We start from the raw sequence: 17,913 nt of genomic DNA, 5'->3' as shown, positions 1-17,913 counted from the left end.
GGCAGATAGATGTTTATCAGTTAATCTTGATCTGTAAGCCGTTTTATTCAATTTCAGAGCATCGTGGCCGCGGGCCACGAAAAATCACATCGGGGGACGCCAGTTTGACACCCATGCATTAGCTGATGTTTTATGAATCATGCAAAACACAACGTGTCCAGATTTTATTTCACAATGTTCATATTACAATGACTGAATGTGAGTGCCCGTGTGACGTGGTAAACATCGAAACTGTATTCAAATTCCTGCCACACGTTGAACAACAAGTCAGGTGTAATCATGGATGTTGACTTCTTCAATCCTTATTCGTAGTTCTCGCAGATCACGGTGGAAGAGGCGGTTCAAAGATTGGCTTTTATGTAACCCCATAAGAAAAATCACATGGAGTTAAGTCAGGAAACTACGGTTGCCATGCCACGAAGTCATTGTCATTGCAGCTCTTGTTCCTAACTAAAGTAACTATTCCAGGAATCCTGACTAGATTTTTAAAAAAAATCTGGCATGTTATTTCCCTTTACACTAGCAGGTATACAGGATCACAACTTTAACGGGCGATAGAACATGGCAAAAATAACATTTGCCGTAAATACAATGCGTGGTCGGAAGCCAAGTGGTTTGCCGTAAGATTGCGCTTGCTAAGAAGGGCATCGTCGTTCGGAAGTTGTACGGCCACAGAGATGCAACAGTATTCGAATGCTGAGAAAGCGAATATGCTCATTGACTTTCCTGAAGACTTTGTCGCCAGAATTAGCGCCGTTGCTGCAGAAGTAGGTGACATGCCGGGTATCTTCTAAAGTGTACGCCAATCACTCCGTCGCCGTTGTGATGCATGTATTGCAGTTGGTGTCGTTGATTTGAACAAACAATTCTTGTAAATACGAAACATTATTTCGTATTTACAAGAAAGAAAAAAGAAAAAAAAAGATACATTATTTCTTGTAAATATCCGTGATTAAAACGACTTTTCCTTTTCCATGTTCTTCGTACTTATATATCTCCGCATTCACATTTCACCACGCATTGTATTGGAAACCTCCAAATCCCGTTTGCACGTCCCTGCTTCATAAATTTAGGTGTCTAACGTCTAAAGGACCAGTGTGGTGGTACACCAATATATTTTTTGTTATATTTTTATATATATGTATATATATGATTTTCTATCTTTCCTTTCTTTGTTCTGTGTTCCTTTGTCTATACTTTCTGGAACTTTCGTCCAGGTGTGGGTGGTTGATGACCTAATTAGGAGACAAAGGATTAGAAATAGCCCAGAGGGCAAGTGAGAGACTAAGTGAGTACCTTCTGGCTTTGGACCTAGAAGAGGGAAGACCATCAGAGAGAGGTCTCCAGGTCGGTGTTGCTTCGGCTGAAAGAGGCACGAAGAGCACGTAAGGAAGAAGTAGAGTTGATAAGGACATTGGTAGGCCAAAAGATAAAAGACATTTTTTTATTTGATTATCGCATGCGATCCGTCCCCAAAAGGAAAAATCCCAAGACGAAGTCATCCAGCAGCCGCCACCCCAGTCGCCAACTCGGGTACCCGTTCCATCCTAAAATATATTTCCGTTTCTCTCTTCTAATCTAACTTTCTTTTCCTTTTTCCTTTTCTTTTTAGATATAAGTAGGTTTAAGTTAGAAGTTAAGTATCTCTTTGTATCGCGAAAGTCTTGCTCGACTGTGAATCGAAAAAGGTGTTGTTTGTTCTTTTGTTTGATGTAAGGACTCAGGAGGTCGGAATCAACAAGAACCTTTCCTGTATATGTTCACAGAAAAAAATAAAGCACGTCTTATTTGTTTTATATACCCGTCTCTTTGTGAAATCAACCCTCACCACGTGCTTATTACCACACAAGTTTCCCTTAGAAAGTCTTTCCGGGAGACTCCCTTTGACAATTTGGCCATGTATTGCAATGTCTTAGCGTTTCGCTTTTTAAGCCCAAGGATCAGTTAAATGTCTGAAAATATTCTACGGACCATTAAGTTATGTACGCTTAATTTTTTAAAAAAACCTTATGTGGGTATCACCAACGTTTTAGACATACTGTGCCATTTATAATAAATCAAAGGCATGTTTTGAATACATATGGAAACATAGTTAATGAAATTAGAAGTAGCTATTAAAAGTGAATCATCATTGAATAAAGTTTAATCTTTATCAATTTAAGTCTACCTGCGGAACACTTGCCCCATCATTACGGATTACAGGTAGTCCGCGGACCACCGGTTGAGGAACTCTGCGTCTTCCATTACCGGTAATCCAAATTCAAATTCAAATCCGTGCTTTGAAGCACGGATCTGGATTTGAATTGGATTTGCGTAGAATTTGAATTCAGATTTGCGTGTGAATTTTCCTACGCAGTTGCAGTAGCTGCAAGGCGAACAGGAAGTTTTTAGAAATTTGAGAGCGCAATGGTAAAGGAGTTTGTTGAGACCATCTTTTCCGATTCTCTTCAAACAGTTACCTAATAACCTATTAATTTTATATTAAAATAATATTTATGTATAAAATAAATAATACAACCCTCTACATTTAAAATTGTGTTTCTTAACAATGAAATGATTTGATAACATGATGGCTAGGAGGAAAGGAAAGTAAAGAGGGTTGAATGTTCTAAGCAGCGGAAACGGAATCGAACTCAGCTCCGCAGGTGAATTCACGACTTTGAGAATAATATATTCGGAGCTTGCTTCGTTCGGGGTCAGCGAGATTGTTATTTTTTACTCGAAAATAGAATGGAATGTTCTTTATTAAATCCACGTTCGGATTAACGATCCAAGAGTTTTGTTATTTTAACACTTTGTATTGTTTATGTTTAATTTTTCTATCTGAATAATATTAATGATGCTTCAATGAATTTTAAGATAATTCTGATATGATTAATAAATGAAATCATTAAAATCTCTGAATTGTAGGCAGTGAGGACTTAATACTAAAGTAAAGAGGATGATGTTTATCGCGACTATATTACATCAAACTGTGGCTTGGCGCCGTAACATGATATCAATAGTTATGATAAATATCATCCTGATTACAATATCTCATTGATTATTCACTAAGTCTTATTGTAATGAAGTGTATATACAGTATATATGAAGTTTTTAAAATAAAATATCTATTACTGTATAGTACACGAGTTGCATACTTGTAATATATAAAGTAAAATAAAGAAATATACGAATTAGGTCTACATATTCTCAAATTCTAAAATGTCTCAGATAGACAAAGAATAATATGATGTTTTAAAATAAAAATTAACAAATATTTTAATTGAGGCACAATTTCGTTGTGCTCTGGTCTACATAATGTGAGTTCATGTTAATAAGTAATAATGGTTGTAATTAATCTTTAATTCTATGAGGGAGAACTCAACGAATTAAGAGGATAAATTACAATCATTACAACATTAAAACTTGAAACAAAAAATAAGTATCATCCAAAATATTTACGAAAACGCGCGCGCACATATTGTATAAACATATAATTTCTATGGGAGCATTTTCTGCTATTTTCATTCTGTCTTCTATTCTTCTATTCTATATACCCACGCGTGTACCAAAAGTCAGGCGCAATCTCTTAAACAAGTTAATAACAAATTAGATTAAAAAATAAAAAAATTAAATTAGCCATTTGATAGTATACAGTCTAAGCTATTTTCCTACATGTTTGTCATTCTTTTCTAAACATTTTTTTTAGGGGGAGAGAAGGGCAAATATTTCTTTCTTAAAAATTCCCCACTTAATGATTTGAAAAAGTCCATAACTGCATCTTTAACTTCATCATAATCATCTGAGAAGTGCAAGCCTCCAAGATGTTTCATAAGAGGTCCAAAAAGGTAAAAACTCAGAGGTATTAAGTCCGGATATGTGCAGCATCGGACGCCTGTTGCACGATAAATGTAAATGTAATTTCTCATACTTCACATCAGATTTCAGACTGACTAAGAAAAAAAAAAAATGGATGGGAAGTAATAGACCATCCTTGCTTCTTGCATCCTTGACTTCTGGGACTTGCCTTGTATTTTATTTTATGTGAACATTTTAGACTCTAAAATAGGCAATATATTACTCATATGCCATACAACACAACAACATACTGTACAACACACTCAAAAAACATACATACACATTAAAAACAATGATAAACCATTCACTAGCTGTCGCCATATAACATAACATATAATGCTTATCATCTAAAATTTTGCAAAATTAAAAATATAATTTGTTTTTATAACGACGTTACCATTCCTTCCAAAATTATGCATAAAAACTATATTATTAACATAATTCTAAATTATTTTGAATTTTGAATTGATGCTTATCATATAATATCATATATTATGCTTAATTTTATGTTAATCATAAATGTATATTTTTTGAAAAGCTGATTTAGTTATAGATTATACAAAGTTGCTATTCATTTATCAAAAAATAATTGAATTAATGTTTATAAATAAAATATATTACAGGCAATAAATTTAAAACATATAAAATGTTTTTACTTAAATTTCGAAAATTATTTGCAAACTAAAATTGAAAATTTCAGCTTAAATTGAGTGAAATTAGTATTTATCATGTTATAAATCTTATACCAAGAGCAACATATTTGGATCGACAAAACAGGTATGAGTCCAAAGAAAGGAAGAGCGGCGATTGTCCTTAAGTCAATTAACGAATATTTGCAATTCGAAAGTAGAAAAGCGCAAGATATCAAACGCAGAAATAATTTTTTGCATCTTTTATCTATAATTTTTTTTAATGTCAAGGACGCAAACTAAATTAGTTCAAGATTTTTTATATTTTCTAAAATAAATCGTCCTCTATAGAAATTTCCTTCTTCCTCACCTGAAAATAAATCAATAAAAATTGCACTTAACGTAATCTTTAGTAACTTTTATACAATACTAGTTGCGAATTGCCTGTTTTATTGAGTGACCAAAAATAACTTATCATACATTTGAATATCTGAAATGATATTCAGATTAGTACTGTTGATTTACATCCTTATCTTGCAGAGCAACTGCATTTGGAGTGTTGTAAACGAAAAATAAAACATAATAGTTAGCTCCAAAGTTCAGAAGCTGAATTCAAAATTTGCATAAATTGCAGTTATATTAACTTCATAGAAAATTTAATATTATTATTGATTTTTTGAGGAGTAAAANCTATGGAATTACATGCATTGTATTTTTCCTGTTTTAACTGTAATAAAAGAAGAAGAAGAAGAAAGAAGGAAAAAAAAAACAGGGAAATAAAAGAAATGGTTACCCTAATTCTAAATTATGTTAAATATCCATCAATGTTTTATTCCTTCATGCGCTGTTTGTAAAATGCTGCTTGCTCATGAAGGGATAAAAGCCGGAAAACTTTAAAAATCTATACAGCATGAAAAATAAATCAGCAAAACGTAATATAAATCAGCTCAAAGTAATTCTTTGAGCTGATTTATATTAATTTCTTTCAACATAATTTCTGTTTAATTAACGTGTGAAAATTTTGCACTATTACTACAAGTGTGAAATTGTCATTGTAGACCTAATTCTATAGTGTAACAGAGTAGAATTACATTTGATTATACAGTAAATTTATTCTTGTTCTAAATTATATGTTTTTTTTTAATCATTAAAATATAAGTAGGCCCTATATAGAAATATAGGTTTATGAAAGTAGGACTCATATTTTTCTTTTTCTTGGAAATTTTTATTGATAATTTTATACGTATTTGAGTTTATCAAATTTTAAAATAATTTTTATTATACTGTATTATAAAAATTCTAATATTAGTACTGATATACTAAACGAATCAATAAAAAAATTAATTAAATTATATAGAAATTTATAATTTTATAAGTAAAAATGCTTGTTGTTATTGTAACAAATTTGAATTTACAACATTTAATTTGTTATGAGCTTGTAAGAAAATTAAAGTTTTTGAATAGAGTTACAATTTACAATAGTATTTATTACACTTAATATGTAATAATATATATATATATATATTTGTAACTAAAAATACTTAATGTATCTGTAAATATGTTATAATAAATATATAATTTGCATGTAAATGCTTTGAAATATGACAAAAACTTTAGCAATTTTTCATAACATGGAATTTACATTTACAAAATATATTACACAGCAATAAATAGATTTTAATAACTTAATTTATTTTTGTAAGTGCTTATGTAACAATTATCCCTCAAAGGGTTATTAACTTTGCTAAGAAGCAATTTTTGATATTATTATTTTATTTTAAATATTATAGATATTTTTAATGAGCGCAAAATATATATACATTCATGTTATATTAATGCAATTTTTAATGAATTATGATTCCTTATCACGAAAAAATTTAATAAATTCATAAATTAAAACATTTTATTAAATTTTGACGAGTTGCATTTGTTAAGAAGCGTTGTTTCGAGAGGAAGCATAATTTAGGGATTAAAAAAGTTCGCATTAATTCTATATAAATATATATTTTTTTAAATTAAAAATGTTTATGTAAATATATTGTAATTAATTATAAATAAAAATGAGGTATATTCGATTTCAACCTATTTATTATTATTTTTTAAACAAAGGTAAATTTACTGATAAGAAAAGAAAAATAACTGATAATAATTATCTCGGTGTTATCTGTTCTCAAGCGCAAATTACGTTTTAAATAATAACAGTTATACGCGTATTGAGATGACATAAAGAAACGGAAACAAAGATGAATACACAAAGTGGAATTCCCAATATGCGATAACTTAGTCATTTGTGGGAGTCGCATACTTGGTTAATTGTCATTTCTACCGAAACGACTATGATCTCAACATCTTTTTTCCTTTTCGCTTATTGTAACCGCCGGCTACGGTATAAATGAATTGTTATCGGTAATGATCAGATAACGGAAATAATAAATCAATGATTCGAAGCGTCGAAGAAGCGTAAAAAATAGTTTAGAACCCGAGGTAAGCGGATGTCTGTAACGATGTCAACTGATGCTATGAAAAGCTTTGCTCAATCCGAAAATAGATCAGGCGTCTGTTACGAAACCAGGTCATTTGAACGCTTCGACCAAACTTGTAGTTATTAAACAGTTGCGCAGTTATTCGCGAAAGAAAAACTTCGCTTTTATCTCCAACGCGTAAAGAAACGTACTCCTCGGGTTTCGGCGCTAGTTGGCGGTTATCCACGTGATCGCCTCCTAACCAATCGGAATGGCCAATTCCCTCGAAGGAAATCGGTATTTGCACGTGACGCAAAGCAGCCAATTAGACGGTGGAAGATGCAATGCACGAGTGATTCTGCAGTCGGTGTTAGTTGGTTGTGATGGTTGTATTATATTGTAGCTTTCGAGTTGAAAAAACTTCGATCCTCGTTAAGTGTGGACAAAGGTGAATAAATTGCCCATGGGAGATAGAAGGTGGAAAATGGTGCGTGGAAGGCATATATTAACAAGAAGTAAGTGACGTTTACCATTATAATCGATGAACTATAATGCGAGTGCTTTCTAAAGTTTTGAACAGTTTTAAATGTTGATGATGAAAGACCGGACAAACAGGTGTTGGTATCATCTTTATTTATTTCTTGTTTGGGGTGAAGGGCCCCGCCCTGATCATATGCACAGGAAATGCAATACACAATCTTTCAAATTTACTATCAATTTTAATTTTTCATACCTTCTACTTATTGTAATCTTCCGCCAAAGCAGTCCTGTTTAAAAAAACTTATCCATTATCTTCCTCTTACACAAGTTTAGTAGGTTAATTTTCTCATTTATTACCGATATCCTCAAGTAGTGGACAAGTCAATTTTTCTCCATTCTTAACCTATAGTATGGAAATATAAAAACTTCCATACGATTCCTAATCTAAATCAACTTTCCTTACAAATATTTATAAAATTGTTCTTTATACAAGTATATAAGATAGAAAGAAATTTAAATGATTAATTCTTACTGTTCCATTCAGACATTCCTTTACCATTGAGTCACGTTCTGCCAACCTTGACTGCTTTCATGAACATCTCAATAGTAGTTCTTTACGTGTACTTTGACAGTAATTTATAACATATTGTATATATGTTAAAATACATTTAATTGTCAACGAGTTTTATGATATCTTATCCACATTAAAATATATATAGTTGGAAATGAAATAAACTTTATCAACATGTTTGATTTTAATCTCGGGTTGTCAAATGTAATGCTGAGGCTAAACTCTTTCCTCCCAACATTTTTTTTTTTTTAAATTATTATTTTAATGAGGCATTTCATTACATTATTAATGAACTGTAATTAAAATAAATTTCATTCACTGAAAAGCAAAATTTTTCAAATGCTTCTGTAGTCTATTTTAACAATAGCACTATTAAATTTATCATCACAATTAAGATAAACAGATAAGGTTAATAAAAATTTTCAAATATTTAATTGGGTTTTTATGGTTTTTATTTTTACAATTGTTGATATTATTGTTGTTAAATATATAATAAAGCTGAAATAATTTATATATTTATTTTGAGATAAAAATGTTTCTAACAGGAATTAGACCTATGGAATTACATGCATTGTATTTTTCCTGTTTTAACTGTAATAAAAGAAGAAGAAGAAGAAAGAAGGAAAAAAAAAACAGGGAAATAAAAGAAATGGTTACCCTAATTCTAAATTATGTTAAATATCCATCAATGTTTTATTCCTTCATGCGCTGTTTGTAAAATGCTGCTTGCTCATGAAGGGATAAAAGCCGGAAAACTTTAAAAATCTATACAGCATGAAAAATAAATCAGCAAAACGTAATATAAATCAGCTCAAAGTAATTCTTTGAGCTGATTTATATTAATTTCTTTCAACATAATTTCTGTTTAATTAACGTGTGAAAATTTTGCACTATTACTACAAGTGTGAAATTGTCATTGTAGACCTAATTCTATAGTGTAACAGAGTAGAATTACATTTGATTATACAGTAAATTTATTCTTGTTCTAAATTATATGTTTTTTTTTAATCATTAAAATATAAGTAGGCCCTATATAGAAATATAGGTTTATGANATAGTCTACTTATATCAAATATTTGATATATTAAATTTTTATTGCTACTTAAAAAAGCTGTAATTTAGTGATTCCATAATATATAAATTCATTTTAGGTGAATATAACTGGGATTGTATTTTAAGATGTATTGGTAAAATACATTAAAGGTATCTTCACTGTATATTAAATATTTTTAACTTTCTTAAGGATATAGACAATTAATTTTTTAAATACAATTTTGACATAGTATTCTGACTTTGAACTTTTTAAATTTTGACATAGCGTACTATTAAGTAAATTTCTTAATGTGAATTTCCTAACACGAATTGATCAATAGTACTGTTTTTGGGATGGTTTGACTAACTGGATTATACAAATTATAAAGATTTTATACATCATAAAGGAAAAATGTATTTAGAGAAAAATAAAATATATAGGCATATAAAACAATTAATATGTTACGTTGATCATTGATATAACAAATTCTATAATAATAGTTTATCAAAAGATAACTTATAGAATAATTGTGTTTTTTAAATATTTCTTTTCCAAAACATTTTAATATGAAAGTGAACTTAAGGATTCTTGTTAAGGATTATGTATTTATTGGATTTTTGTACTTCAATTCAGATGCCTATGAATTAATCTATTATTATTTACTAATTAAATTAACATTTACTCTTACATTTTAACTAGAATATATTAATGATAGTAATCAGTAGAATTTATTTAAAGTATTTTTAAAATTATGATTAAAAAATACTTTTAAACAAGAAAAAAATTAACAGAAAACAATGTAATAAATATTATTTGATAAGATGTAATGTTTTTAAAAAAATTGATATTCTGTAAAGGCTAAACTTAATCTGTATATAATCCAATGCTTTCAAAATTACCAAATTGAATGATTAGTTTAAAAAATTTTTTATTTATAGAAATACAGTAAGAATTAATGAGTTGCAAATAGTTAATTAGTAGAGAATATATCAGAAACAAATGTTTAAGATACTGGCAAGTTCAATAAAGAAAATAATTGATAATTTATAAGAAACATATAGGGTTGAATGTTCTAAGCAGCGGAAACGGAATCNAGTACTAATAAGAAATTTATTCTTTATTAATACAAATTTGATCAAATACAATAAAACAAACAATGTGTTTGTTTAACTGATTAATGCAAAGCATCAGTATATTGCAGGCTATATTCATGGCCAAAATTATATCCATTACAGGCATTTGACATGTAGAGTGATTCTCTGACTAGAAGACCCAAACACTGATCACATTTCTTTATATAGTGAGAGTGTACCAAAAATGATATGAAGAGCAACTATCATTACACACTGCTGAATTAGTTTAGAAACACTTTCTGTTCAAGCTAAAAATGGATGCTGTAATCCATTCTTTAATTCCAGTTACAACAAAATGTAGTGTTGTAGTTAAAGAACTACAATATAACAAATAAAAAAACATAAAGAATTGAGTATTTCTCTTTCTGAAAATATGAACAAAGTAAAGAAACAGAAGATAGATAATTATGTTCAAGTTATAGTATTTTCCTATTTTTAGATAACTTTCAGAGTCATTTTAGAAAATTTAATCCTTCTTAATCTTTCCATAATATTTTTATCAACAGTCACTTCGACTTTTTTATTTTGGCAGCATATTGTATTATTTACATTAGCATCCATTTTACTTTATACAATTTATATTCTCTATAGTATTTAATAAACAATAATTGAGAATTGTAAAAAATAAGTAATGATTGGCCATGGATTCTATTTATTCATTATTTTACTAATATAAGGAGTTTATCATTTATGTAAACAAATTCTTTACATTCTTGTTCATTATTTACAGATTTATATTAGCAACAAAAATATTCTATAATTCTTTCAATATTTAGCTAGAATTATATAACTAGCATTACCAATTTTAATTTTAAAAGTAAGATTATCAGGATTTTTATAAAAACATTGAATGTTATATAGTTAAATATAACTAATATTATAATATTCAAATTAACTTGTCTTTAGTTTTAGATAAATTTGCTTTTATTTACTTAGTTTATGATATTTTAACTTAATTATTAAAATGCTTCTTTTGAAACTTATTACTTTTAATCTCTAGTACCAAGTTTTGTGCTAAAATGTTGTAGGATAATTTAACAGGTGTTTCTTTTCTAAATTTAGATTTTCAAAAAATTTTTGAAGACATATTTGTTATTTGAGAACTATAGATTTAGAATTGATAGCAAAATATGCTAAAAATAATTTACAATGTTAGTTTGTCATAACTCTTGAATTTATCTAAATAAATTTGACTTTTTTTAAATTACAAATGTTGTTTCTCATCTGTTTAGATTAAAAATAGAAACAGTTTTATCAACAATTGCATTGTAGTTTTGCCAAGTGTGCAATTCATTTTTTCTGCTTAACTTTATCTCATACTTGCTAGACCATAGAATGTCTGCTTAGAGACTTAAATTGACATGCAGTTTTTATATTCATTTTATAATTGATTTCATTTGTCTTTGATAGTAGCCAGTATCTTAATCCTAGATGAGTACAGTTCCACAATCATTACTTGAATATTGTGGAGTGTGTGCCATCCCATATGGTATGGTTTGTTTTATTTCCCCAAAAGAATTATTTCTGCTTTATTATGATATATTATAATAGGGTGTTTCAAGTATAATAAACAAAACAAAAACAATAAGAAATGAAAATTTATTTTTTTTATCTTTTAATGTAAACAAACAAACCTTATGTAAACATTAACATTACAAAGCTTTTCTTTTTTCATTGTATGGCAAGTTGGACAAAACAACACAGTAAATTTTACTTTTATATTTATATTGCATATACAAAACTTGACCAAAAAAAAAAAGAAAAACTGTTTTTAGGGAAATTAAATATCACTATATCTGAAAAATGTACACTGAGTATTGAGTGTGGCCAAACAGTCTAAAATGTAGAAATAATATTTCTTGCATCTGTAGCTTTGGCTATCTATTAGATGTGCAAAAACTCATCAAAAAATGAAGATTTTTCAGTGAAACAATAAAAATATGAAAGAACATACTTAACATGGTATGTGTCATTTACTCCATGTGAATGTGTTTTATTTTTGATCTAATAAATAAATTAATTTTTGAGTCATATTTTGATATTTAATTATAAGTTGTTTTATCTACATATCACAAGGCTTATATAACAAAAAATGAAAATTTAATCATTTCTAAAGCAAAAATGTAGCATTTTATGATCTTTATGCCATCAATTTTTTTTAATCTTCAGAGTAAGTGCTGCATGTAATAATGCAGAACTTGCATTACAAGTATTATGCTTGCATTTCATACATACAATTTTTGTTTAATGATCTTTCCCACTGGGGCATAAATTATTTTGCTCGTCTATTGAGGAGACAAAGTTGTTTTACATGAAATGAATTGCTTTAACAGGTATATCTTCTTCATTATTGACATAAATCAATCTATTTGTTGCCATTTACTTACTAATTTTTACTTAAAATTTTTTGAAATTTTTAAAATTTATATTGCATGAGTATTTGGTTATGATATACACCATAAAAAGCTCAAATCACTAAGTGAATCTACTCCATGTACATGTAATGTTTGCTACTTAATTTATTGCTGCTTGATAAGAAATGTGAGGAAAGTGTACTGTTGCCAGAAAAACAAAACAAAAAAAAAAATTAAAAATAATACTTTTTATGGGGTGGTTCATACCTCATTATACTCATCCAGAGTTAATAATGCTTAAATATGTATAACAAAATAAACTAATTTACGAAGCAATGTCCCAAGGAGATAACAAATGATTTACTTGCTACTTATTGTGTAAGGAATAATAAATTAAGCTTGTAAGTCTACAATGCTTATACACAGCAATGAAGAGTCTTACTTATCTACCTACAAAAAATTCAGATAAAGATGCTAAACAATTTTTTATGGAAAAAACACTCAATTTTCAAAATCTGTCTAATCAAAATCATATTACTGCTATTAGAAAGCTAGATTTTTTGTTTTATAAATTCTTTGTTAAATGTAAATTCTGCAAATGATAAGTAATATCTTAGGTGTTTTTCCATGTAAATTTCTATGATAATTATAAACTGTCTTTTTGTGTTATAAAATTAAAATTTAAAAAAAGTAAGTAAAAACCAAATGTATTTAATTTATATTGATTATATCACAATTTTCAAGGATCTATTACATCTAAATGGGATAAATTTAAACTGTAGATAGATACTATATTTTAGAGTAAATTCAAATGGATTATATGTATTTCCATAAATGTGTGATGTAATCTTGAAAATGTTGTCAATATAATGGAAATTATATGTTTCTTTTGACTGAGTTGTTTATTAATTTTGTAGTAACATCAGAAGATATTTTGTAATTATTATTCATTCACTAAATGAGTTATTTTAAATTATTTTATTGAAAATGTGTGAAATTATTTTTCAACATTATTTATATGATTGATTCTTTCACTAGTGACTTTTAAAACAAGTACTCATCAAATTGTTAGTGATTTAAAATAACTTTTGATTTATGCAGAATTTTTCAATTACAAATTGTTATTCCAAATGTAAATCTATAGATTTTAAATATTTATTTTATAAAATGTTATTATAAAACTCCTCTTATTTTAAAAATTACAACATTTTTATTTCATGTTTCAAATTATTATTGTAACAAATTTTCTGAACAATTTGTTTATAGTGATATAACAATGTAAATGCAAAGATATTAAATATTTTTTTAATTCACATTATTATTCAATATAATTAACATTAAATTGTTAATATATGTAATGCTGAGATTTTAATAATATACAGTGATACCTTGGTTTATGTCAATAGTGTCTGAAAACAATCAGCAAAATCAAAACTGACAAAAATAGAGGCAATTATTTCCATGAGAATTAATGTAAATCCAATTAATTCGTTCTAGACATTCCAAAATACATACCAAAAAACACATTTTATGGAGAATAAAATAGTGTTTAATACTAAAAACAATAAGAAATTAATATAAAATGAATATAAAAGACTAAGGTAAAGAATAAATGAACATTTAACATGGCATTCGAAGGGCTGCTGGCTCTGGAAACTTTCTTTGGTCCCATGATAGAGCTAAAAGGAAAGGAAAGCAATGGCAATATTTATGTAGCGAGTGTAGTGAAAATGACATCACAAGTAGCTATTGCTATGTTGCTGCATTACAGTTTAGAAACACTTTCCACTAGAGCTAAAGATGGATGCCATAATCTATCCTTTAATTCCAGTTACAGCTGAAAATAGTTTTTTAGTTAAAGAACCACAATATTTAAATAAAGAGAGGTAAAGAATTGAGCATTTCTCTTTCTGAAAATGTTAGCAAAGTAAAGAGATAGGAGATAGATAATTATATTTAAAATATAGTATTTTCTTATTCTTTAGATATCTTTCAGTCATTTTATAAAATTTAATCCTTTTTAAACTTTCCAACATATTTTTATCAACAGTCACTTCGACTTTTTTATTTTGGCAGCATATTGTATTATTTACATTAGCATCCATTTTACTTTACATGTGTAGTGGGTGTAAAAGCTGCTTTATCTTTGCTGCCATGATCTCTTGCAGAAAATGTTTAAAACGGTTTGTTACATTATAGCACTTCATTTATAAACGCTTTGCTGTGTAGCGATTGAGCAGCGCTGAATAAGGAAATGTGATTTATGGAATTGTTTAGCTAGATGCATGGGGTAATACTCACACAATGAGAAACAACTCCACACTAAGCAGGAAAACATGTGGATTGTGTTTGTTTTTGTAAAATTAGCAGCGAGGTCATGTGGGCACGCCAACAAAAACTGAGACAAATTTTTTGCAGAAAAAATCAACGAAAACCAAGGTATTACCGTATTAGTTTATTGGATAATACAGTCTAAATTTCAATGTTAATGCTCTAATTATACTTGATCACGTAAAATCATAATATAAATTTTTATTTATTGTAAGATTTAATAAAATAAGAGCTGTTCTATTCAATAAATAGGCAGTTCTATTCAAATTAATATTTTAGTATGTGAATTAGCTTATAAGAATTAGCTTATAAGAATTAGCAGAAGAGAAATATATAATGGGTTTCTGGAAAAAATTCATACAATATCTCAGGCTCTGGCTAATAGCCAATAAGTTTTAACTATGCTGTACATGTTATAATTTGAAAGTACTTTGAATGCTGTAGAACATGCTAGAATCTTTTTCTGAATTTGATTTTCATAAAGGCAACAAAAGATTCTTTACAGCAAAGACTGAACAGCATTTACACATTTAAATAAAAGATTAGGAAAAAGTTAACTGTACTTTATTTTGCAATTCTAAAGTGGACTATACTGTATATTGCATTCTCCAATGTTTCAAGAGTGGATTACTATCACAGAGAAGAAAGGGTCTGGTAGAAAAATATAAATTCTAACAAAAGCCAAATTGGAAGGATTGAAGAGGACCTTTTAAGGCAGTGACAAGGTGTCAATTTAAACTGTAATCTTATTGAAAATTTCATTTAGTTGACTCTGTGATGCTTTGAAAACAAAAAATACACATTAAATATTAAAAAAAAGCAGGTAATTCTGGACAGAATACTTTTGCCAGTGATCTTTGCATGTCCGAAGTGTGGAAGGTTATTGCAAAAGTTTTCTGAAAAAGATTTCATTTTGGATTACAAATCTTACTTTACTCTTTCCCACTCAATGATCAATGGTAATGGATTTTATACCAGTGATAACTCTACACCTGCTGATGTAAAGTTTTCTGAGACAAATTTGAAGGCATTGTTTTGGTTTAGATTGTATTTGGAGTGAAAGGATTGGGTCAAACCCTAATCAGAAAATCAAGTTTTGCTATCAATGCCCAGCAATATTTAAATGAATGTATAAGATGTTGCTGATTCCTTACATTTGAAAGAATTATTCTTGAGCAGAATGTGTTTTCTGGCTAGATTAACTATACAATTCAGGATTTAATACCCTTAGAATGTTCTTATTATACAACTGCATTGCTTTGTTTGTTTGTTCAATCATGTCTGCTGGAGACTCAAATGGTATGGTTCAGACTCAGCTAGGGATGACACTTCAGAAAAATCAAATATACAATCCTTTGTAAATATTAATTACTTTTAGTAACTTTATCACAGGTTTTTAATAACAAAAATTGAATAAATCATATCTATATTTAATCATTTTATGTTTTATGAATATGCCTTTTATCTATACAGTATTAATGTTTATTTGTACAGAATCATTTTACATGTCTTGACTGGAAAATGTATGATACTTGTTGAAGTTCTGGAAGTTTTAAAAAGTTCAAGAGCCTCTTAGTAATGCACAGTGACTTTGTCAAAGTTTCTTTCACTAACAAGAGGATAGCATGATGTTAGGGTTACCAATTTTGATCAAACTCTGAAAGGATATAGTACATCCCCAGTAACTGACATGTGTCAAGCAGTAAGGTGCATTACTCAAAATTAAAGTTGGAAAATTTCTTGAGAAGATTGAAACATTAGGGATGCACTATAGTCTTAGAGTTTGATTAAAATTAGTGACACCAAAGTCATGCCATTTCTTCATTAGTAAATAGACTGGTTTCTGCTACTATGCATTTTTACAGCCCAGCCAAGATTGATGAAGTAAGCTGTATTAAAGTTTTATAAGGCATGGTAAAATTAAATTAGGATAAAAAATGCACCACTTTCTTTTGGCTATTTTATGGAAAACTGATATTCAAGGACAAGAATGAGACTGATATTTACTCCTGTACTATGAATCTCATGCCTAAACTGTGACACTTGGCTGGTCTGTTGTTATAATAAAATTCTAGTATTAAAATTGGGTACCTACTTACAAATTGCCAGATAGCTTCTTTAAAGTTATAAGATTTTTTTATGGCCTGGAAAATTATCAGAAATTATCTGGAAAATCTAGAAAAGAAAGGGAAATTCAGTCTGAAGTAATTTTAGATATCCTGCTAATTTTAAATTTGATGCATCTTGTAGAACAGTGATTTTTAAACTTTTTCACTGCTCTCTTATTGAAATTGTTAAAACATTTTCTTGTATCTCCAAGGAGAATTTAAGTTTTTTTTTATTTAAAAGGATAGGGTTATCCCATTTTCTTGTGTGTATCACTTGTACTTGAGATACTTAAGATCACTTGTAGTTAAGATACTGTACAGTACATCTTAAGTCTAGTAGACCCCCCCCATAATACGGTAGATACATTCCATTTTATATGAATTTGTGTTTTACGATCACTTAAATACATGAGCCAATCACAGCCCAGCACACATGCAGTTTAGGGACTATGGCTGTTTGAAAGGTTTTCTTCCATAAAATTAATCGATTCTAGACTAATTTGACTCAACGTCTCCAAAACACCTATAATTTTTTGGGAATAATCCATATAAGCTATGCTATAAACAAAAAATTGTAGGATTACTTACCGAGTGTGCACCGTTCGACTATGCCATTGCTTAAGCTTGTTTTTGCTGTGGAGCAGCACATCGAATGGTGGGCGCATGTTTTCTAGTAAGTTATTTTTCTGCAAAAAATTTTCTGAACTTTGGAGATGTTATTAATATAATATAATTTTTATGGTCATTAAATAATAAATGGTTTTTAGTAGGTCTGCTGCTCGTTTAAACTCAACAGTTTGTGCAATATCCACTATTGGTCTAGATTTGACCAATCCTGTTGCCACACGAGTCGGCGATGACATTTTACTATATTATACGAGTCTCTTTTAGCGTGTTTATACAAATACGGTTGCAATTTTTTCGCTGTTATATACGAATCCGTATTATATGAACCCATTTTATAGGGGGATC

General features: G+C 28.7%; 1 protein-coding gene across 2 annotated transcripts in view; it reads right to left on the bottom strand.

The window, feature by feature from the left end:
- LOC111630140 (lethal(3)malignant brain tumor-like protein 3) overlaps positions 1 to 8,208 on the bottom strand; it is a 62,544-nt gene extending 54,336 nt beyond the window's left edge. For both annotated transcript variants that reach the window (XR_002757463.1, XM_023374177.1), the window contains exon 1: positions 7,944 to 8,208. Coding sequence is in view for 1 of the 2 variants with exons in the window: in XM_023374177.1 (XP_023229945.1) it covers positions 7,944 to 7,970 (27 nt within the window). In the remaining variant the exon portion in view is untranslated. The remainder of the gene's footprint in view (positions 1 to 7,943) is intronic.
- Positions 8,209 to 17,913: the final 9,705 nt, after the last annotated feature.

This window comes from Centruroides sculpturatus, unplaced genomic scaffold, assembly GCF_000671375.1.
Source record: "Centruroides sculpturatus isolate CEXI.00-Female unplaced genomic scaffold, Cexi_2.0 scaffold684, whole genome shotgun sequence".
NCBI classification, from domain to species: Eukaryota; Metazoa; Arthropoda; class Arachnida; order Scorpiones; family Buthidae; genus Centruroides; species Centruroides sculpturatus.
This window is presented reverse-complemented; position numbering and strand designations above follow the sequence as displayed.